The sequence below is a fragment of the Cyprinodon variegatus genome, unplaced genomic scaffold (assembly GCF_000732505.1).
Source record: "Cyprinodon variegatus isolate N-32 unplaced genomic scaffold, C_variegatus-1.0 Scaffold1093, whole genome shotgun sequence".
In the NCBI taxonomy this organism is placed as follows: Eukaryota; Metazoa; Chordata; class Actinopteri; order Cyprinodontiformes; family Cyprinodontidae; genus Cyprinodon; species Cyprinodon variegatus.
Window position 1 is genome coordinate 63,936 of NW_015151546.1, and position 21,928 is coordinate 85,863.

The window sequence follows — 21,928 nt, forward strand, 5'->3', positions numbered from 1 at the left end:
GACTACTTATAATAACATAATTATGGTGTAAGTGACAGTGAATTAACACGTTGTGATGAGAGTTTGATTTTAAATCCTAATCAAGGCAGATAGGAATGTAATACATGGATGAATTAATATTTGAGGAAGCAGATAAATTATATAAATTATATAAAAGACAGTCAGACTTTGCCTAAACCCTTTTTCAGAGCAATCATCTTAATCTTATGTGAACCATAAAATCCCATAGTTTATACATTGTTTAACCAAAATAGCAAAAATCTATCACTTAAGAAAAAACAAAAAAGAAATAAAAAACATGGACATGCTCTATAACATTCACAATAACCAGATGCACATTTATAACTGAAATTAAAAATATCTTAAGGAAACTGATGTGATGTAGTCATTTGTTAGTATATTTTCCTCCTCCAGCCATTGTCATTGCATTCTTAAACACTACGCTGGATGCTAAGCTAGGTTGCTAAGTCAGGGTGGGCGTGCATGCATGTTCATGGGTAAGCATTAATCACCAGCCTCCCTCGCCTTTCATGCACTAACGTCTGACAGCCAGAACATAAAAAGCAGCATCTTTCAGCCAATAACAGCCAATGCAGAACGCAGCAGTTGCAGCCAACCAAAGATGAGAAGATACTACCCTAAACATTTAGCCCCGGTCATTAATTAATCAGCTTGATAAGTATTTATTACTAAATAAAAGCATAAAACCATTGAGACAAATGATTATATGGTACAATTAGACTTTATCTTATAGTATAAGAAATCAATACAGTAGCCTGCAGAGGTTGATTTTTTTTTCAAGTTCCGATCTCTAATGAAGTTCTGTAAATACAGTAAAATGTTTTTATGATCACGTAATAAACTATTAAATGTCGTATATATCTTTTTCCTCTGTACATCAACATGTGAATCACCTGTCAAAGATGGCTCCAACCCCGGCGCTGTGGGCACTGTTCCTGTGGACATGAAGGCCGGTGGCCAGTAAAATGCCGTCCTTCACAGAGATGGAGCGATGGGAGAACGATGCAATCAGGAGCTCATTCCAGCCTGTTGGACGGTTACAGTCTCAGTGTTTAACAAAAAACTTTCGCCAGCAATTTAACCATATTAGGATCTGGTAGAAGTTATATTACAGGGATCCAAAACTAAGGATTTTAATAAAAAACAAAACCCAACTTATTCATTCAGGTTATGAGAAGAAAAAAGTAGTTCTACAATAATCTAAATTAAACTAGCTAATACTGGAAATAAAAAAAGTAAACCCTTGAAATAAAATGGAAACCGTATAAACCTTTCCAGCAAAGCAGAGGACTGCCTAATCCTACAAACCAATGATACAGAACCAGGAAACCCTTCATGGGGTTCAGGCTATAGTTTACATTTTTTAAAACACAAAGTGGTGACTTTAAGAAATTTGTTTCAAAGACAAAATAAATGGTGTAGTGAGATGATAACAGAGGAGCTCCCTCTATGTAGATCCTGGATAAACTGGAGGAGGTTTATTCTATACTTTCTAGTGACTTTCTGTGTTTGAAAGGGTTTATTGTTGAACCATCTCTAAAGCTCAACTTGTTAAACTCATTTTAAAATGGTTATGAGATCTAATGCTAGACTGAATTTGAAGGATTTATGCTTTTATATGATACCAGAACAAGTAAAGATCTCTGTGACTGTCAGGATGGTACAATAAAAACATCTAGGTAACAAATAAAGATGGAAGTTTAAGCTATAAATGATAAAATGCACATGATACAAAGTTATAGGATTGTAGTATCAGAAACGCAGATAGAAGCAGCGACAAACCTGCACGGAGCAGGATGACCTGATCATCCAGAGGAAGCTCAGAGAAGTGAGGGATCCTCTTAGCCCATTCCACCAGAGTGAAGAGCTGCTTGTCTGCTGCCTGACAGATGTTGGTAACCGGATCATTGGGCTGCAATGTGTAGAAACAGAGCATTAGGAGGGGTTCATGTTTTTACCATAGAATCAGCTTATCAATATATAGATAAAAAGAAAAAAATCATAATATTTTAATATCTGAATAATTAAAAAATCATTCCGATTAACTGCTAGAGACTCACAGAGCTGCCGCCTGAACTTCCATCTGCATGAAGCTCCGTTTTCTGCTCCACAGCCATCTCTGCCTCCAGAATCTTCTCCACCGGCATCTCCTCATTCACCGCGCTGGTAGACTCCACCTCGCCTTCGCGCTCCTTGTTCCTCTGCCGCTCCTCCTGGACAGCTGCAGAACCAGGCAACGGAGCAGGAAAGGAGAAGGACAGGATAAACATTGGTGGAGAAAAAAGGGGGAAAGAGTGATGAAAAAGAATCCGGTATGATAATAATTGATGCAAAAGGAAAAATATTTGAACACATTTAAAAAAAAAAAAAAGGGGTGCGTTCAAAGCAACAGATGAAGATAAACGAAACATTAAAGGTGGAAAATGTGAAAGAAATTAAGGGAAGAAAGGAGGGTCGATCAGAAATAGAAAATGTTTAAGCACAGAGAGAGAAGTACATAAATAATGCAGAAGATAACAACATGAATGAAATATGAAGAAGTCATGAGTTTATATTTCCAAACGACAATAATGAGCTGGATTCTAGATCTAAATGAGAAAGTGACCTGAAATCTGAGCTCTTCAGACTAAAATAAAAAAAACGGTCATTCTTTAAATGTTCTCAGAGCGAGATTTCGTTCACAAATTCACCAAATCATGACGAATCTGAGGTGGCCTGATGAGGGAGTTTCCCAAGCACAACTTATTTGGCTGTAATAAAACACTTGGAAATGAATCTTCCTGCTCTCCACCCAAACTGAAGCTCAGGCTTTGAAACCCTTCCTGTTGCTACACAGAAGATATTTTCAGTTTTCCCTGCCATGTATTTTAACCTTTAGATTTCTGTTTACTTTTTATAACCAGGTAGGTTAGTTTAAAAGGAATTTTTATTCACAATGATAACCTCAACCAAAGGCAGAACACAGTGTAGACCTTATCTGCATGTTTTTGTCCCAAAGCAAGAGCAGCTTTAACCAAATATGGAAGCAGTTATTAAAGCTTAGTGGGCTGGGCGTTATGGCCAAAAAGTTATGATAAGCTTTTCATATTATTTAGTATCGATAATTATTGATTTGATTTTTAACTTTTTAAAATAAGGACAAGCAGAAAAAAAATCCTAATTTAAATTGTGATCCTTTAAAGGTTACTTTAATCCTTAAACACCTCAGCCTTTCCACCATCTTTGCTTATTTTGTCCATGAGACGTTGAAGAGCAAAATATTTTCCTCTGCCTACAGCCCCCACAATACTGTGCTGTTCTGAATCAGAGTTCTCTAATATTACAAATGGTTCTATTAGATACGTTTTCTTTTGAAATAATCAGGTGTCTACTGAGATACATTTTAGTATTGTTTGATTTTCCCACTCTATAATGTAATGTATGCATTTTTCTGTCATAATTTTTAAACTCTATGGACACACAAGTGTTTAGATTTTTGCAAATTAAAGTTTCACCTGGACTTCTGATAATTTAATGCTTTTATTTTAACTTAAAAACAGTTCGTTAGGCATTAAAGCCCTTTGCCAACCACCACCATCAGATTAGCTAACTTTTTATTTGTTGTTGCTTTAATGTAATCAAACTCTTTTTACTCAGGCAAGTGCTTTAATAACAGTTTAATTCATTAATGTGCAGTGACCCGCTAATGAGCAGGAGATGTGAAAATGTGGAACTAAGCCACAAAGATAGTTAAAAAGAATTTAATAAAAATGTGTGCATGAAATTAAGCATCCATAATTCTAGATCCGTGAATAATAAAGACTCGGATCCGTGAATAATAAAGACTGAGGTTGGTGGCTATAAATCTCCTATTTCAGGGATGTACGGTTGGCTTTTTCACCAGGAGCACTAGTGCTCCCAAATGAACAAATATAAGAGCACAGAAAAAAATTAGGGGCACTATGAACTTTCCTACATTGAACCTTTTTTTTTTTTTTTTAAATAGACCCAGGTAATAATTACTATTTTATGAAGCTCTCATTTTTCAAATGGGGGTTTTCAGTAACAAATGCAGAGAAATCTGCCTGTTTCTACCCTCTATAATATAGGTTGTCCTCAAACTCAAGCCAAACGACGAGTTTGATCCACTCCTTTTTAAACTTGTAAAAATGGTTAGCATTGTTGCTAAAAATCATCAAAACACTAATTTCTGAAGAAATGCCCTGTTTGCTGACATTTCCAATTAGAAATGAAAATAAAGAGCCCTTAACTTTAAGAAAATAATACTGTATGAAGGTTTTAACTTTGCCATATGGCATTTATTGCACTTATTTTTCTCTAAGAGCAGTCACAACAATGATGCCTTATTAATGAGTGTCTTCTAAGATTTGTGTTTTCCTCTGACAAATAATATGCATATCAGAATAAATGATGTTAAAAAAGATAATGTTTAGACTTCATAGGTCCATGCCTCATGCTGACAGTGTTACACCTCAGTCAGCTAGAGGTGAACTGCTGCTCAAGGATAGACCTTCACAAATCAGTTTGTCACTTCCAGCCTTAATTAATTCTGAGGTCTTCGAAGGACCCAGCCTTTGTGGCAGTTTTCACCAGGATGTTTTATGAGCGCAGCAGAGCGGGTAATGAAGTAATCACATAGAATGTGATTACAAATTCTCCAAATAAATGTTAAGCTCAAGATTAACTTTATTTTACAAATTCTAGTGTTCCTGAACTGAAACTAAATCAATTTTATGTTATCAAATTGAGACAGTAGTTACATAGTGGCTGAGGTATGAATTATTTGCAGGGAGGATCTATTTAGTGCAACGGGTTCAAAGGAAGAGGGAGAAACGGGTTGCAGCTCCAGTTTGTTGGAGGAGGGATGGGCTTGCTCACTCATTACATGCTGAGGTCACCAAACTCAGAGCTATCGGTCACTAAGGTCTTCAAGAAGAGAGGAAGTAGTCGCTAGATGATGTTACTAGTCGTAAAAAAATAAATAAAAAAAAAGTCTGAAATCTGCTAAATATAGCGACAATATGAGTTTGCAACGAGTTCACCTGCCTCAGTTACCTGATGGCAGTCTGACACGGGGTTCATGTTTTCACAACACTTCTCTTATATTTATTTACCATTAAGGAGGAAAAAGTGTTTTAAGACACCGTTATAAAGTGTTGGCACTCATCAAACGTCAGAGTGTCCACAGATTTCCATTGTAGTTTAAAAGGTTTACATATAACCAACATCAAGGAGGGATCTTGTTTTGTTCTTCCCCAAAGCCTGCTCTCTGCTGTCGGGGCTGCAGCGCGTTCGCCTGCCGGTCAGCTGATTGGAGACTTAACGGCACTGGGTTCACGTTTTCACCACGCTTCTCCAATGTTTGTGTGTGAATAAGGAGGTAAATGTGTGCACACTGTTTTGCCGCATTAGTGGTCGCTGCTGGAAATTTGTAAGGCAGCATTGACGTCTCATAACCGCTATATCAAAACAAACAGATATCTTACCTAATCTAGCCTGAATTATTTTAGAAGTATAATGTGAATAAACGGTGAGAAATCTGTTCTCGCAAGTCTGCGCCTATTTGTGTTTCCAACTTGCACAAATCTATTTTCAGGCGCAAATGCGGTTAAAACTTTCACAACATAATTAAGATAAAATAGCTTATCAAAGACTAGGGCTATTTTTCTAACTGCCCATTCTTACAGGATAGAAACAGCTGAGGAAGTGAGTGAGGGTTTCCTCTGCTCTGCCTCAGGATTTAAAATGAGGAAATCGTTTTAAATGAGCTCCTCCTAAGTGACAGCAAATGTAACATGTCTCTATGCAGCGATGGCTCATACAGACAGCCACACCCCCCTCCCTCTCTTCTCCTTACATCTGTTGTTCATCTTGGCCACTACAGGAGGGAGGGGGGGAGAGAACGAGAGGAAACAAAAAGAGGAAGAGAGAGGGCAAGGGGTTAGTGTTTACAAGACTCATCCACCCCACATCCCTCTCTATAACTCTTCTCTCGTTCTTTCCATCCTCACTCCCCCCGATTATCAACTACTTCTGTACGTAACACCGCCTCAGCAGAGTCAACGTTCAGTTTAGCTCCGACCGAAGAGCACATCAACTTCCAGATTATGCAACAGATCTTCTTCTACACTACCAGATTATTCTGTAATCTGTGAGAACTCAGAGGAGCTCTGTACTCACAGACCAATCAGTGTTTATCACACGGCGACCTCAGATTACACCAGGCTGGTCAATAATTACTCAGATGATGTGACAGGGAGGATAATTGAAGCAAAAACCAGCTGATCCCCTAAACACGGTCTGTAGGCTTTAAAAAGCGCAGAACAAATTTAGATTTTGAAACATTTAATGAAATTAAAGCTATTTTTTCTTGTTTGATTTCATGATAGTAGGTGTGGTTATGGAGTTCAATATTAGATTAGATTATTGAGGTTTTAACAAATGTATAAATTAACTACATTTTATAAACAAAAACTGCAAAAATTAGAGGATGAAACTGAACTTATGAAGTGTTTGATGCTTTATAACCAGAAAAACAGCTTCTGATTCTCTAAGGAAAAAAAATATTTGTTTCTTTATCTTAAAATCTTGGCTTACAGTAGATATGAAAACTTTTCAGTTTTATTTAACATCAAAATAGGACAGAATATATTTTTGTTATGAAAGGCTTCTGGGTGGAGGTTTTGTTCTACTACTGCTCTGTAAGTCACAGCAAACAAACCAAAAAGGATCTGACAGAACGCCCCAGCCCCACTGTGTTTAACCCCCCCTCCCCCATTCCTTTTTAAATCTTGAAACTTTCTGTGAATTGAATAAAAGATTCTGCCTCTTTCTGATGCCTCCTCACCTTCTCTCTTCATGCCCATGGCGAGGCATTTCTGGTAGCGGCAGTACTGGCAGCGGTTCCTCTGCCTCTTATCCACCGTGCAGTCTTTATTGTCCCGGCAGGTGTAGGTCAGGTCTTTTCGCACCGTTCTCTTGAAGAAGCCTTTGCAGCCCTCACAGCTGTAGACGCCGTAGTGCTTCCCTAAAAAGCAAAACATTGTAAAGACAGCAGAAGTCAGTAGAAACAATGCACATGTCCTTAGACGTTTTAGACAGGCTGCATTTAAAAATGCTGAACTGAGGTGGTTTACCGACCAGAGGATCTATCTCCGCAGATGGAACAAAGGCGTTTCTGGGAAAGCATGGGGCCTGGGCTGTGGGAAGAGAGCTGCTTCAAGCCAAGAGGAGGTTTCACATCATCGGAGCTGCTCACTGCATGGAGCCCTGACATGGTCACTGTTGAGTTGATCTGAAACAACAACCACAAAAAAAAAAAATAATTGTAAATCCAGAATCAACAGCTTAAACAAAGAAACATCAGACCCTTCAACCAAAATAACAATGGTAGCTAAAGGTCAAGCAGTTAAACGACCAGATACTGAGTAAAGTTTAGTTCATCATTTACTGATAAAGGTTCTACTCTAACAAAATGGACAATAAACAAAAAGAAAATGTTTAAAATTAAAATTTACATTTTGTTTAACAGCAGATTTAGGGGAAAATAGTGCAGTTTGTAATAATCTACAGGATGTAAATTCAGCACTCAAAGATACAGAAATATTATTTTCAAATTTCTAGGGCAAAGTATTCTGAGGAGTCTTCAACCAAACATTTTAATTTTCTAATGTATTTCCAAGATGTTAGAATCTGATGCTCACCTGGGGGCTGCTAATCGGGCCGTATCCCACAGACGGTGTGCCGGGGAGGCAGGGCGAGTCCAGTGATGAGCTAATAACAGAAAAAGGCGAGCCAATGCTGCTGATGGGGCTGTTGACCCCGGTGGTGGTGATGGGTGGCAGTGAAGTCATGGAAGCTGCTGAGGGAACCAGCGGTGGGGAGCGCTGGCCCGACGGAGGGGAAGACATGGACGAGCTGTCCGGACTGCGAGAATCTGGCAGGAAGCAAGCAGAGAGAAAGAGAGGATGTCGGAAAAAGACTGTAACATGTCTGCAGCAGCAACTTTAGGTTTTCTTTAAATATGAGAATGTGGGGAGTTTTCCCTCTATGTTAAGAGTTTGACATTTTTATAATGTGAAAAATACTTTCTTACCAAAACAATAACTGAAGCTATGTGGATATTTTGTTTTGTTTATTGAATTTGGATTTAATAAGCTCTTCCATAAAACATTGACCAACAATTTCAGGTTTTACTGTTTTAGAAAAACAAAAGTTTTGACGACAAATAAAACCCAAAAGTGTTCTGTTATGAAACAACTATGCATTTATTAAAGATAAACTACATAGCAGTTAATGGAAAGCGTTGGTGACCAGGCGGATTGGAGTGGACAAAAAAAATCTACATAAAACCATGTATTTTATTTCAATAATCCGGATTTACTTTGGTTTATTTCATTGTGCAAAGGTCAGGTGGACTTTGAAGGGTCAGCTCTTTTACTGCCAGTCCATTTTTATCTGTATAGCACAGTTGATTAAAGTGCAACACAACAAGTAACAAACAAGATAAAGATAACAAGAATTTAAAAAATTATAAAACATTACAAATGCACAGTAAAATTAGTCTAAATTGTATTTTTATTGTCAAACTCACAATGTGCTAAAAGTTAAAGAATAAAAGTGTTTGTAAAGATTTAAAAACCTTATCTGTGTTAAAGTAAGCAGAGATGGGATGTAATTAACAAGAATATTTTGAAATCCATGCTTTGATCTTTAATTTCCTTGTTTTAGGTCAGTTTTATGGAAACAAACCCTGAAAGACTTGACTGTGATAAATGAGCCGTGTTGTTATGGTCACTCTGAAAATTTGGCACCCTCATCTACTGCTGTCTGGGCTTTCTCAGCTTTATGTTGCTTTTTGCCTGATCTCTTTATTTTCTTTTGAAAATAAAGATCAGCTGAAAACTCATGATACTGAAGGAACTGATATACAAGCAAAACTATGTAATGTTTTAAGAAAGATAAATAAATCCCAAAAACTCAGTACTGTACTGTACTGTAACATTCTGTCATTTTATTCTCAGAATACAAACAAACATTCACAGCGATGTGTGCCGATGTAAGTTTAAAAAAGCACCAATTTTAAACTGTCCATAACTTTAGTTAAAAAGAAGTGTTCAAAAATAGAGTAAGGTGTTGAAAAAAAATCAGTAAACTTCATCAAAAACTGGGGAGCGTTGGCCTAGTGGTTAGAGCAGTGTGTTTGTGCTCTAAAAAGGTTGCAAGTAGCCGGTTTGATCCCCGCAGCCTGCACTCTGGGTCCCTGAGCAAGACCCTTAACCCCTGATTGCTCCCCTGGCGCCGCACAATGGCAGCCCACTGCTCCCCAAAAGGATAGATTTAATGCAGAGAGTGAATTTCTCCAATGTGAGATCAACAAAGTTAAAATATGATTAATTATAAATTATTTAAAAAGATTTTGGAATGCTTTGTGACATTAAAATATGATGTCTAGGCTACTAAAATAACCTGATGAATCAGAGACAATTTTCACAACTAAAATTAAAACATGTTAAAACCCCCTTTTGCTATTTATGGGGTGATAATTGGCAGATGTACAACAACAGGTGTTAGCAGTGTTTCCATTTTTTACTTAATGCTGTTTTTTTAGGTGTAAAAGTTTAGTTAGAATTAACATAAAACCATTAAACCATTTAACTGCCAGTATAAATATAGCGTCATGTAAACAGACCATTAGAGGTAAATAGATGTGTGCCGCTTTAAGGCTCACCTCTGCTGTCTCCCATGATGGTGGCTGGTTGGCAGCGATCAGCCGCGGTGCCTTCCTCTTTAACAGCCCGCTATCAAACTCGAGACCGCGGACTGAGGCCCGGGCCGGAGTTGGTTTGGGAAACCAAAAACGGGTCTGAGATTCCAACACAAGGGAGAGCCCACAAAAAAAAAAAAAGAAAAAGAAAAAAAAGGAAAGAAAAATTACCGTGTGTTGAACTTTTATTAAAACAAACAAGAACCAAACATCAGTTTCAAACATTTATCGCCCTTTAACCGCTAATATTAAAACGCATACGTGTAAATTCTTTTTTTTTTTTTTTTTTGGCATTTAGTGTAACGTTACAGTTAGATTTGAAAGCCAGCCAGCAGCCCAGCTGATGCCAAGAACGTCTTGTCCAGATATATTACAAAGCTATAACGAATTAATATTAAGCTAACAACGTGTTAGTGATTTAACTCGATGCGTTTATCGCATCGATTATAACATCAAACAGCAGCATAAACACAGACGGAGTCCTGACAGATGGCAACAAACCACCGCTGCTATGAGGCAGCCAATGCTAGCATTAAAGGCTCGTGAACTAGCCAAGCTAACGTTACTGGAAAACTTAAAATGCCCGACTCTCCACAATATATAAGTTTATTTAGTTATGTTTTAATATTAAATCATACTCACGACACTCAATGCACGATATAAAGGACGTTGATATTCATTGTCACGTTTATAAAACATAAATGAGTGTCTGGTTGAAGTTGGCAAGGTAAGCTAGCTATATTTAGCCACCTAGCCCAGCAAGCTAACTGGAGCTAAAGTGGAGCAGAGGAGAACTGGACGGGCCAGAAGAAAACAGATTATCACAGCCCGTTCCGCCTGTTTTAATCCCTCCCCTATTCTAGCTGAAATAAACAAGTTTATATCTAAAAAAATATATTAAAAAAAAGATTACTGACGGTTTAACGGCGCAGCTTCTTCTCATGAAAAGATGTGGCGACTAGGCCCGGTGCCTCTCTATCTCTCCCCCCACTTCGCCTCGCAGTCAGCCCTCCCTCCCTTCCTACCCTTCCTCCCCCTGCGCCGATGAAAACATGATGATGATGGTGGAGGATTTGGCTTAGAGCTCCTGTACAGTTGAACATTGGCCCCCCGAAAAGTCACTGCAACAACAACAGAGCAGCGTGGCTCCTGAGGGGCTGTGTGGCCATGATGCGCCTCACATGTCTGACAGGGAGACGCATCCAGAGCAGGTCAGGAGGTCAAGACAAGTTCAGCTTTGCATTTCAGTCGCTCCAAAGGTTATTGTCGGACAAGGCTTGAGGTAATGGGTGTATTAGGTGTGTGTACTCTTATGCAACATTTTCAGTTTTACAGCACCATTAAACTCAGAATCACTGCTGAGATAAACACATACTCCACCTGAATTACTCCCTCCTTACTGCTTTTGTTTTGATTCTTATATACATTTAAATATTTTATATGTCAGATTTATTTATTATTTTTTTTTATCAAATATTGATTCGACCAAAGCTGATCAAAAAGCATAATTTGAAAGGCTCTTAGATTATTGTTTTGACTTACCTGTTTTAGCACCAATAACCACCCTCATACCTGCATTCTTCTTTTAAGTGACATGTTTTTGTTTTTATAAGGGTTGCAGTTATACTGTTTTGACCACTTTCTAACACTTGATATTTTCAAGCTTAATGCCGAAAAAATACCTTGACTTTCTTTAAAAAAATGTTTTCCAAAAGCTGCAACATGATTTGACGATTTGTTACTTAGACTTAGACAGATTTATTTTGTCCTTTTGTATACACAAGTGTAAACAAAAAGAAATTTTTATAACTCTCTAGACAATTTCCTTTTTTTAAAGTACAGCCTTGAAAACAGTAAAAAAAAAAATACATAAAGACAGTAATATAAACATATGACTGTATATTTATTTACAGTTCTAACATTTCAGCTTTTTTTTCTTTCAATTTAATAAATATAAATATACATAATTCAGCTTTAGTCATTGTAATTTTGATTATTTAGAAAATGGAATTCAATATTAAGAGACTTTATGTAGGTTATTTCATTTTTAAATTAATATTTTTTAAAAAAAATATACAAAACATTGGTTAAGACTAAGATTGTGAATTCATTAAAGTTGGGTTAGGATACAAAAATACATATTTTGGTCAGAATGAATAGTATGATTTAATCATGTCACTGTCAGATTTTTTCTTTATTTCAAGTATTGCTTGAACTCACAAAATGACTTAATATTTTAAACAGTTATTGCTGTAGCATTATTATCAATTATATGAGCTACATTTTAATTTTAGTTTTTCCCCCTTATAACACATATGTTATACACATCCAAAAACTATTCAGTTTTTGGATGTGTTCTGTTCATAAACATTTGTTCTTTGGCAGGATCTCTCCACTTCTTGTTGATATTAATTGGTAGTTCAAAGATTTAAAGACACAAGCGCCCCCCAGGGGACTATTGTTGTATTGCAATTACATACATTAGATTGATTCTTGGTACCAAAGAAAACTAATAGAAAGTTTAAAAAAAGTCAAACTTTCAAAAACCTTTTTTTTAAATTTGCATTTTATTAATTAAAATTGCCTGTGTTCTGACTATGAAAATAGTAGAATTACTATTTACTACATTTCTAGAATAAATATGGAAGAACATTGTTAGAATATAAAGGATTACATAACAAAGTATTTCAAGAACACAAAACAAATTATGTAATAATACTAAATTAAATTAATTAAATGTCTTCCCTAGAAATAACAGCATATTATCAGATAAGCAAAATAAGTCCTTAAAAAAGGTTAAATTACATTTATATTTAATATTGTTCTCAGCTGCTTTATAAGGAATAAACAGAGTGTGAATAAAAAAGGAGACTGTGGTTATTACTCATTATTATCTCTTATTTTTCCCCATGAATTCAATTAAGACTTAAGATATTTGTGTTTTCTTTTCAGTCCACAGAGAAAGAAAGACATTAAAAAAGCAGAACAGATTTAATGATATCACATTTTTTTTATTGCTTACATTTAGAAAACATGTTAACAAAACTACAAAGGCATCAGAATTAAACACATCATATGAAATAAGTTGTCATGGGAAATAAAAGGAACTGAAGTTTAAATATAAGGAATAAAGAAAGTTTTATCTTAATCTTTCACAGCATTGATATATGTTGTAGACATTAAACCACTTTACACCCCTGTTATCTTGATTTTAACAGATGATGATGTTTCAGCATCTTTGCCAGTTTAAAAGGATTACTTTTGTTTTGTTTTGTTGGAAACAGTTTTTTGCTGTCTAAAGTTTGCAAACCTCTTGATGCTCCTCTGGATTGTTTTTGTCTCTCTGTGGTTTAATTTGCATTAAATTCTTCCTGCAACAAATAAACCCTTAATATTTGTGATTAGTAATCAGACAGAAGCAATCAGTTGTTCCTCTACCTTCTGACCTGAAATCCTCCTGCTGTCACTAAGTTTCAGCTTAATTTAAAAAACCTAAACCCAAACCTGATCGTTTCAGGGATATCCAACAGGGACACTAATTAATGCTGAAGATGTCACTATCTAAATATGTGCTCCTCTCCCGTGTGTGTCAGTGCCGCTTTAGGGATTAGCCTCAGTGTGTGTCCACTAGTGATTAGCCTGGTCAGTGGGCCTGTTGTGCATTCACTCAAGACATTAGCATATTAATGCAGCCTCGCTCTTGATCCCCCCCTCTGCCCTCCAACTAGGCCGCTCTGTCCCTCTCTTGCATTTTCTCTTTCTCTATACATATTTCCCAGCCTGCAAAGATGCTTCCTGCAGGTTCAATCTATAAATCTGACCAATTTACGCTCCTCTTGCTGTGAAGCTGCACACAGTCTGGCCACACAAACTTCAAGCTTCCCGGTCCTCCATTTCCCTCCAAAAATCCTCCCTCCTTCTACACCACATTCAAATCCTCCACTTGCTCTCATTTTCCCTTTTCTTTCCTCAGATACCCCCCATCGCCCCCTCCTCCCGAACTTTGTCAAACACAGGAAAACACACAGAAGCAAATTCACAGAGGGTGAGCATACCCACCCACCCACTCACACCCACAATCCCCCAATCCCCATTCACTCTCCTTTTCTGTTACTTCACCCTTTCCAGTGCAAATTCAGCCAGACCTGCTGTAGACTTCAGTGTTGAAGTGTAGACCGGAAACCTTCAACCATTCAGCTATTTAATTGCACCTTAGACAGACTTTAACCTTCTTTCCAAAATGGGGACGCTCTTCATCTGCAGAGTAAAATGTGTAGAAATAATTAGACCTTGCTCCTATATGAAGGAAACAATTAAAATGAGCAGAAATTCAATTAAAATGAACTAATTTCCACTCTTTACTTGTGCAAGCTGGAGAATTTCTACATTAAAAATGGAAAAACTTATAACAGAAATATCATTTTGTGGAACCATGAGTCGGAAATAGATCAGAAGGTGTTATTTAGGTTGCCTTGTGATTTAGCAAATGAGGTGACTTCCTATTTACTTCCTGCTGCTGTTGCCAGGAAGAAAATATTAACTTTTCTCAACACTTTCACCCAAATATGCCGGAATCTATCAAGGTTGAATAAAAAGTACCTAAAAAAAGCATTTAAAAAACCAGTAAATCCTAAAACTGCTTTAGTCTTATCAATAAGACTGTTGGACTGTCTTGCAAAAATTGAGGTGAGTTTCTTGGAGGCTTCAGATTTGCCTAAACTCACACTCTGCCTGGTTCAATAGCCTTCTGTTTGTCTTTCTGTGTCTCAGTCTTCCACCCACAGAGACACAGACTGATCCCATCCATGGTGGTCTGTCCCTCGCAGATGTTTAGAGGTCAGGGGCGTGATGTCCATCCACAACTCCTGGTTTCACAAAGGCAGACGCAAGAATTGCGTTTGGACAATCAACTCCAGACCTCCGTGTCTCTTTCTAGTCATTAGTGGCTCACATTCTTGGAGAGGCAGATGCATCCTCTGGTTGTGCGGCAGTTGATGTGGAGCTGATTTACTGATTCAAGTTTCAAGCCACCAAAGCCTGTGAAGGGATCCAAACTATCAGTTCCTCCACTCGCTGAGAGAAAGGTTCAAGGCAGTGTTTGTCGGCAGCCTTCAGGTCAGTGCGTGTGGATGAAAGGAAATAAAGACCTAAGGAAAAAGAATGAGGAATAAGCCTATGAAAGAGAAAGGGGAAAAGCGCTAACTCATGGTTGTATTCTGCGCCGGTGACACCATGATAAACGAAGGGGTCACCACCCGGGGGTGGGCCCATCCTAAAGGAGCCTCTGACCTTGTACAAAAGAAGGAGTGGGTCCCCCAACGGTCACATGGATCAAAGAAGACAAAAGCCTGAGATGATAACTCAGCACAGCACCTGATTATCAAGCACGTAACCAAGAGCAGTGAAACATTTCCCCAAGTTAGAGTGGGAGAATTAAAAGTTGAGGCTGTGACTCGCTCTAATCTGATTCGCCGAACCCAACATTTGCTCTCCATCTGATTCGCTCTGTTAGGCGTTCTCTCTTTCTGTGGGACTCTGTCTTTATCCAAATGATGCAGTCTTTGGTGAGGCCTGGCCTATTCATCTGAACCCCATGTGCCGGTTGCCCACCATTGAGGTGCAGAGTAGCATGGTCACAAAGGATGGCAGCGATTCAGGGAGCCTGCTCCTTAAAGTCTTAAGCCTGCGTTCAGAATGAAGTCAGCAGATAAACACTAATGGTAAAAAATCTTTCATTTAGTTCAAGAATTTAAATCCTGCAGTAAGCGGATAGGATATTTTTGGTATTAAAAAAAAAAGAGTTTTCTTTTGCTTATTGGGTAAATGAGTCCATAAGGCCCAATGGCTCAAAGTTTTTACCAGTAGCAGAAGCCTTTCACTAAATCCCATCCTTAACCTATGCACCAGCAGAAAAGATTAGTTTTCTTTTCTAAACATTTCATATATTAAAAAACCCTACAAAACTCTTTACTCCATTTTCCTGACAAGTTCTAATCATGCCTGAATTAAAAATCCTAAACTTTTCTTCCTCACATTGTCTCCAGGTATGAATCCTCCTCGGCGCCCTGTTTAAAAGTGACCAGAAAGATGGATTACCTAAAGGAAAGGAGGCCTGTAGTGCCAGGTATTGAGACCCTTTGGGACCTGAAATCTGGATCAAGAAATTCTGCAAAAAGCCCGCCATAAAGTCCCTCTCAACCAGCGCTCATTCATCCTTACATATGCGACCGACATCCTCTCCTCCGTTCCATCCTCCCTCCATTCTGGGTCGAGTATTAGCCGCATCGCTGTCGACGTCTGAACGCACTTGTCCTACTTCTCCATCTTTCACTCAGTCTGCTGTTGCCTCTTCTGATCCTGCATCCTTCTCTCTCTCCTTCTTCAACCCTTTCTGTCCGGCCCACCCTCCGCCTTTACATTTCCTCCTGGTTTCCCCGCCCTCTTTCTCCTCTCTCTCCCTCTCCTTTCACTTATTCCTTGTCTCTCGCTCTCTCTCTACCCTCATTTCATGCAGCGCTGGGGTTACCTAAGAGACTGGGCCTCAATGGAGAAAATCTCCTTTGGTACAATGAGTTGGGCGAGAGGCAGAGGGGAGGGAGAGGAATGGGGGGGCAGGGTAAAATCGGGGGGTGCTGGACACAGGAAGGGAGGTGGGGAAAGTAGAGGGAAAAGATAGTGGGATGCAGATGCTTGCACTGATGGAAGGGGGATAGGAAAAATTGAATAATTGGCTTTGCTTGTGATTTGCCTCAGTGGTCAGTCTTTTGATGGTTACTTATAGTCCCCCCCTCACAATGGGGAGTCAGTGGCTCCCACTAATTAAGAATGAACCCATTTGATGAATTCAGTAAAACTTTGAAGAAAATATAATCATTAGGAAACAAAAATGTCATCTTGATACATTGCTGGGATGTTGTCAGATTGGGTCATAGTTCTGTTCGCATGAGAGAAGCGACATCTGTGCTGTTTAGTTTGTTTAACGTTTGTTTGTTCTATTGGCTAGAAGTCCAAGATGGCACCCAAAGGAGTATAGTTCTTTTTTTACGATGAGCAAAAGTAATTTAACTGCATGAACCTCCGTCATTTAGGACAAGTAATTACACAACACCTCTTTAATCTTTTCCCCGACTTGGCTTAGAAGATTGGAAGATGTTGTCCTAAAAAAGAAAAAAAAAGAAAGAAATGGAGGGCTGACACGCTCAGTCTTGTTTGGAGGTTAGTTACAGATTAGCGCAGAAGTGTTGCAGTTCATTTTCTTGCTGCACCTTATTGAGCTCCTCAGCTATTCTATTAACTTCCTCATTTGTCTCTGAGTTGGCAAACAGATCCCCTGCTGCTCAGTTTTGTCTCTTTACAACTCATCTCCCCTTCACAAGCCCCTCATCACACTGGAGGATGTAAGAAAACAATGAGGCCAATAAAAGAAGCAGGGAGATAATTAAAGCACAGCTAAGACGTTGGCCTGCGCCCTAAACCATCAAAACCAGGGATGTGAATCTGGATATGGGGGTGACGGCGGGGCTCCTTTAGAAGAAATGAAACTTTTCCTTATTTTCCATGTAGGTCCGTGTAAATGCCGGGATGAATCTAGGACCTCAGTGTTAATGACTCTATCAGGGCCTGAAATCCAGAGGCTCCTGCTGAGGGAAGAGATCCAAAGGGATCAGGGTGTTTTGAGTGTGGAGCAGGAGGTGTCAAAGCTGGGGCTCTCCGAGTGTGTGTTTAAAACTGGGGGCCGAAGGAGGGGGGGACGGAGAGGGCAGATTGTCCGCGGTTCTCTCCCTTCTGCTGAATGAAGTTATTTCCAGGCCCCTGTCCATCTGTTACCGTGGCAGCAGCGGTGACCAAGGTGTTGCCATGGTGAGGTGGACACAAAAAGGTGTGGCGTGGGAACGGGTCCAGGGGTCAGGAGTGAGGGTCAGGAGGGTCAGGGGGGTCACAGCCAGCTGGACAACACACAAGAGGAGACGGGGTGAGAAAAGAAGGAGGGAAAGTTCCTTTTTTTCTCCTTTTCTTCTCCTGGTTTTTCTGCTCTGGAGGGAGACGTTAGAAGAGTGGACACCACTGGACATTAACATTGAACTGGGGCGGTGAGATGAAAAAGAGGGGGGGTGGCGTGGAAGAAGGTCCCTGGGTTCCACAGAGACGGGCCCCCATAATGTCCAGCCTCTGCAAGTAGGGGGGCTTCTCCTACCTTACTGATGTCTAATCGCCCAAAGCATTTGACAGGCAATTGACTCTGGTCAATGTACGTCCAAATGTGACAACTGAGAAGATGTGGAGGGCTGTGGGTGCCTGTCTGTGTGGTCATAGTGTGTCCAATACCCAAACCGAACAAAGCCTTTTGGACAACATTTCAGTTTGGTCATTTTATGCTCTAAAACTTTCTTAGACAATGGGTCAAACTGAAGGGGTAATGAACCAAAATCATTTGCTGAAGGTGGGAAAGAGGCACCATCATGGACAAAGTCTCTAAAACTTTCATAAAACAGTTAAAAAGTTGAATCTTGGCCTTTTTTTTTTTTTAAAAAAAAAAAAAAAAAAAAAAAATATATATATATATATATATATATATATCACAATTTGTTATATCACAGTAATTTGGAGGCTTCATGGGTTCAGTACAGAAAAGTGTTGATAATGTCTTATAGGAATTTTTTAGCAAATAACTTTATCTGCTCTTTTTTTATATGTAGCAAAAACTGTGATTGATTTCAAAAACAACAATGGAGGCAGAAGTTTGATTTCCATAAGGATTATTTCTAGTCCACACAGGTTTAGATATACAAACATACATGATAAAATACCCCATATTTACTCGTAAACTTATCTAACAGTATAAAATCCCCAGTGGCCCAGTTTGTAGAACCGTTGCCTTGCAGCAAGAAAGTCCTGGTTCGAACCCCAGCCTAGAATCTTTCTGCATGCATGAAGTTTGCATGTTCTTTATGTGGATGTGTGAGCCCTTTCTCTCTGGATACATTGGTTTCCTCCCACAGTCCAAAAACATGACTGTCAGGTTGACTGGCAATTCTAAATTGCTGTTAGGTGTTTGTGTGTGAATGGTTCTATATTTCTGTCCTGCAATGAACTGGACACCTGTCTAGAGTGTCCTGTCTCTTCTACCATAGACTGCTGGAGATAGATCCAGCCCCCCTAATCCAACAGACAAGTGATAGCAGATGGATAGTTATATCTAAACACATTTTTTTTTTACCATCAACAAAGTCCTGGTATAATTTCGGCTGGATATTTAGTTATTCTCATTAGAAATGGAAATGTGCATTTACATTTAGAGTGGTTTCTTTTATTGTTCAGACCACACTCTTAACTATAGACTACAAATTATTAGGTTTTATTATAAGGTAATGTATTTTACATTAGGAGAGTTCCACAAGTTCGATATTAGCCTGCTTCATCTGTGCAGAATCCAGTTATCATTTGTATTTTTTAATTATTCTTATATTGGAATGACCAACATAAGGTTTGGTTTTAATCAACTGACCTGAGTTGTTAGCCAAAGGGGATGGGAAGTCCGTCAGGATCTTTGGGAACAATTCAGGAAATGCTAAAGCTACAGGTGCTTGGCTCCAGGTACTCAGATTGAATGTGGGCTTTCCATAGAGAAAGCCCACATTCATATCTTCAGGTAACATAGAGTACATGTCAGATTAAATGATACTGCTTCAGCATTAGTTTCAAGGTTTTGCTTTATTGTATGTCTCGTACCATGTCTTTCGGTTGTGCTGTTCTTTTTGCATCTCGTTACAGGTGATGAAGCAGACTGAAAATTTTTCATTGTCTCCTTTCTATCTCCTCTTTCTTTCATCTTTTCTCTTTTTTTTCTTTTTCTTCTGTTTGTCCTCCTCTGTTCTATTTACATTGCAGTGTCCATATAAACCGTAAAACTCCCTGCATAATTATAATAAAGCAATTTATATGCTTGAAACAAGTGGAGCATTATGGCAATTGCCATACTGCTACAATTGTGAAAGTAAAATCTGTTGGGCTCTTTTTGGCATCAAGACAATTATTCTTATTGCCACATTGCCAGACAGGACACTGTTAAAAAAAACAAAAAACAAAAAAACAAAAAAAGGAAATGCTAAAGCTTGATCACAAACTGTTGATGTTGGAAACATTACTTTCAACAGTATGCTGAGTATATCATCAATATGGTCTGAAATGATGGCACCACTGAAGAAGCACCTGCATCAAATATGGCAGCTATGAGCTTGACAGACATTCTGCATTTGTCTGCATTGATAAACAGAGAACGGTTCTTTGGTGAGTTTAGGAAAACACAGATTTGAAGTAGTCAGAAACATTTGAAGCTGAGGGAGATTGGACTTTTTCCATTACAGCTCCAAAATATTGGAAACTTTAATGCTTTAAAGCAATGATTCCCAACTGGGGGTATGGTTATCCATAGTGGTTCATGTGTGCATTGCAAGGGGTACATTAAACTATTTGATATCTTAGGTAGTGAAATAAAATAGGGCTGGGATCTGTTTTTCTTTGTGAGGAACCATTGAAAACTTAAACAAGCTTTTATCCACGAAAGAAAGTTTTTCTTATATGACTGAGTTCACCAAAAGGAGGCAGAGGAGCAGACTGGATGTAGAGAACAGGGATCAGCTGTTTTTCACACTGAGCTATTGGACCTCATCAAAGCAGCTCAGGTGTCTTGATGAAAACAAGTAAAACTAATTAAGTCAGTCTGACTATTATATTTGTTCTATATTTTGTTCCCAATTCCTCAAGTTTAAATGTGATTAAAAGGGAGTTACTCAGAGGAGCTCCAGTTTTTAAACCTATCTGTGGTTTAAATTAAACGAAGAGGATTGAGAAATAGAGAAGGAAAGCTATCTTCATATTATTTAATTTAACCTCAAGCTGCTATATGGTTAAAAATTGGGACTGTCAACTTTTCCACCAAGGCAAAGCTAACAGACAAGCATGAGCTCAAGAGTAAAGAGCATTGACAACTAAATTAAATATATTTGATTTAATTTTAATGAGGTATTTATTTTTGTGTATTTAATCCTGCATCATTTCAGTCTATGTCCAGATTATAGAAAAACTCATTAAATCCAACTTTCTGCTCTCAGTTCCTCTTTCTTTTAAATTGATGAATTTGATTAATTAATTTGTGTTAAAATTAAAATTCTAAAAAAAAAAAAATCAGTTTTATTCCATAACTAAACTCTATCATCTACAATAGAATGTAACACAATAATAAAATAATAATAAACTGAATTAAAATAAAGTTTGTGCCAATAATGTGTTTATATACATTTTATTTAAACAACTTCCTGTGCAAACCTGATACTTTTTATTTGAAAACATTCTAACTTATATTTAAAAGCTTGCCAACCTTTTATTTGGGGATGTTTGTTGATTTTCTCAGCAGAAAAACAGGGAAAAGCTGATCAATGGGGCTGACCTGGTTCTCTGGTCCAACTGGACACAAGTTCATCATCTGCAGACAGCACTGCAAACTTAGATTTTGTGACCTTTTTATTGTCCTGTCCTAAACATTAGTTCATCTGGTTTTATTGTCTATTTGATTTTGGTGTCTGAAATTATTATATTTTAAACCCTGAAACTGATTTAAACCTTTTAAATCAGCAACTACAAAAGCACTGAAACTATAGTTTGCTTTAAAACCACACAAAAAACCTGTTTGTTTAGAGTGGCCTTTAACCATGCCATCTAAACATTAGTAGTTTTAGATTGAAGTTCAACTTTCTTCCATTTTATTGTAAATCATTTATTTAAGATATCAATGATCTTTATACCCACACAAATCACATTTGCATGTTTGTGGTACAACATTTGGAATCAGTTCCCAGTTAACATTCAAGTTATAATCATCTTTATCATTTCAATTATTGTATTATCTTAATTACTTATGCTCCTTAATTATATTTATGAATGCAATATACTCTTTTGTGTGTGTCTTCCTGTTATGTTTCTCTTTGTCACATGCAGCACTTTGAATTGTCTTGCTGCAAAATGAGCAATATAAATAAACTTGCCTTGTCTGCAGATTCTAAACTTAAAAAAAATAATGACTATTTATTGATATTCCATTAAAGTGACTACTTGCATTATCTTAACTAGGTTCTAGATTATGTT

At 38.0% G+C, this 21,928-nt stretch overlaps 1 protein-coding gene and 1 long non-coding RNA gene across 5 annotated transcripts in view; both read right to left on the reverse strand.

Moving 5' to 3' along the window:
• Positions 1 to 10,992, reverse strand: part of LOC107101420 (retinoic acid receptor RXR-beta-A) — a 21,360-nt gene extending 10,368 nt beyond the window's left edge. For 2 of the 4 annotated variants that reach the window (XM_015400322.1, XM_015400320.1), the window contains exons 1-9: positions 10,705 to 10,992; positions 9,752 to 9,886; positions 7,725 to 7,957; positions 7,162 to 7,315; positions 6,869 to 7,048; positions 5,879 to 5,899; positions 2,082 to 2,242; positions 1,804 to 1,933; positions 915 to 1,047 (exon numbers count right to left, since the gene is read on the reverse strand). In XM_015400322.1, the coding sequence (XP_015255808.1) occupies positions 915 to 1,047; positions 1,804 to 1,933; positions 2,082 to 2,242; positions 5,879 to 5,899; positions 6,869 to 7,048; positions 7,162 to 7,315; positions 7,725 to 7,957; positions 9,752 to 9,767 (1,028 nt within the window). In that variant the 5' untranslated portion in view covers positions 9,768 to 9,886; positions 10,705 to 10,992. The remainder of the gene's footprint in view (positions 1 to 914; positions 1,048 to 1,803; positions 1,934 to 2,081; positions 2,243 to 5,878; positions 5,900 to 6,868; positions 7,049 to 7,161; positions 7,316 to 7,724; positions 7,958 to 9,751; positions 9,887 to 10,704) is intronic. The other 2 variants (XM_015400324.1, XM_015400321.1) reach the window with 1 other exon arrangement.
• A 1,781-nt stretch (positions 10,993 to 12,773) lies between these two features.
• LOC107101421 lies at positions 12,774 to 16,198 on the reverse strand. The gene is made up of 3 exons (XR_001482078.1): positions 16,007 to 16,198; positions 14,739 to 14,934; positions 12,774 to 14,652 (listed from the first exon to the last, which is right to left on the reverse strand). It is a non-coding gene; the product is annotated as an uncharacterized LOC107101421 (long non-coding RNA).
• Between the last annotated feature and the right edge of the window lie 5,730 nt (positions 16,199 to 21,928).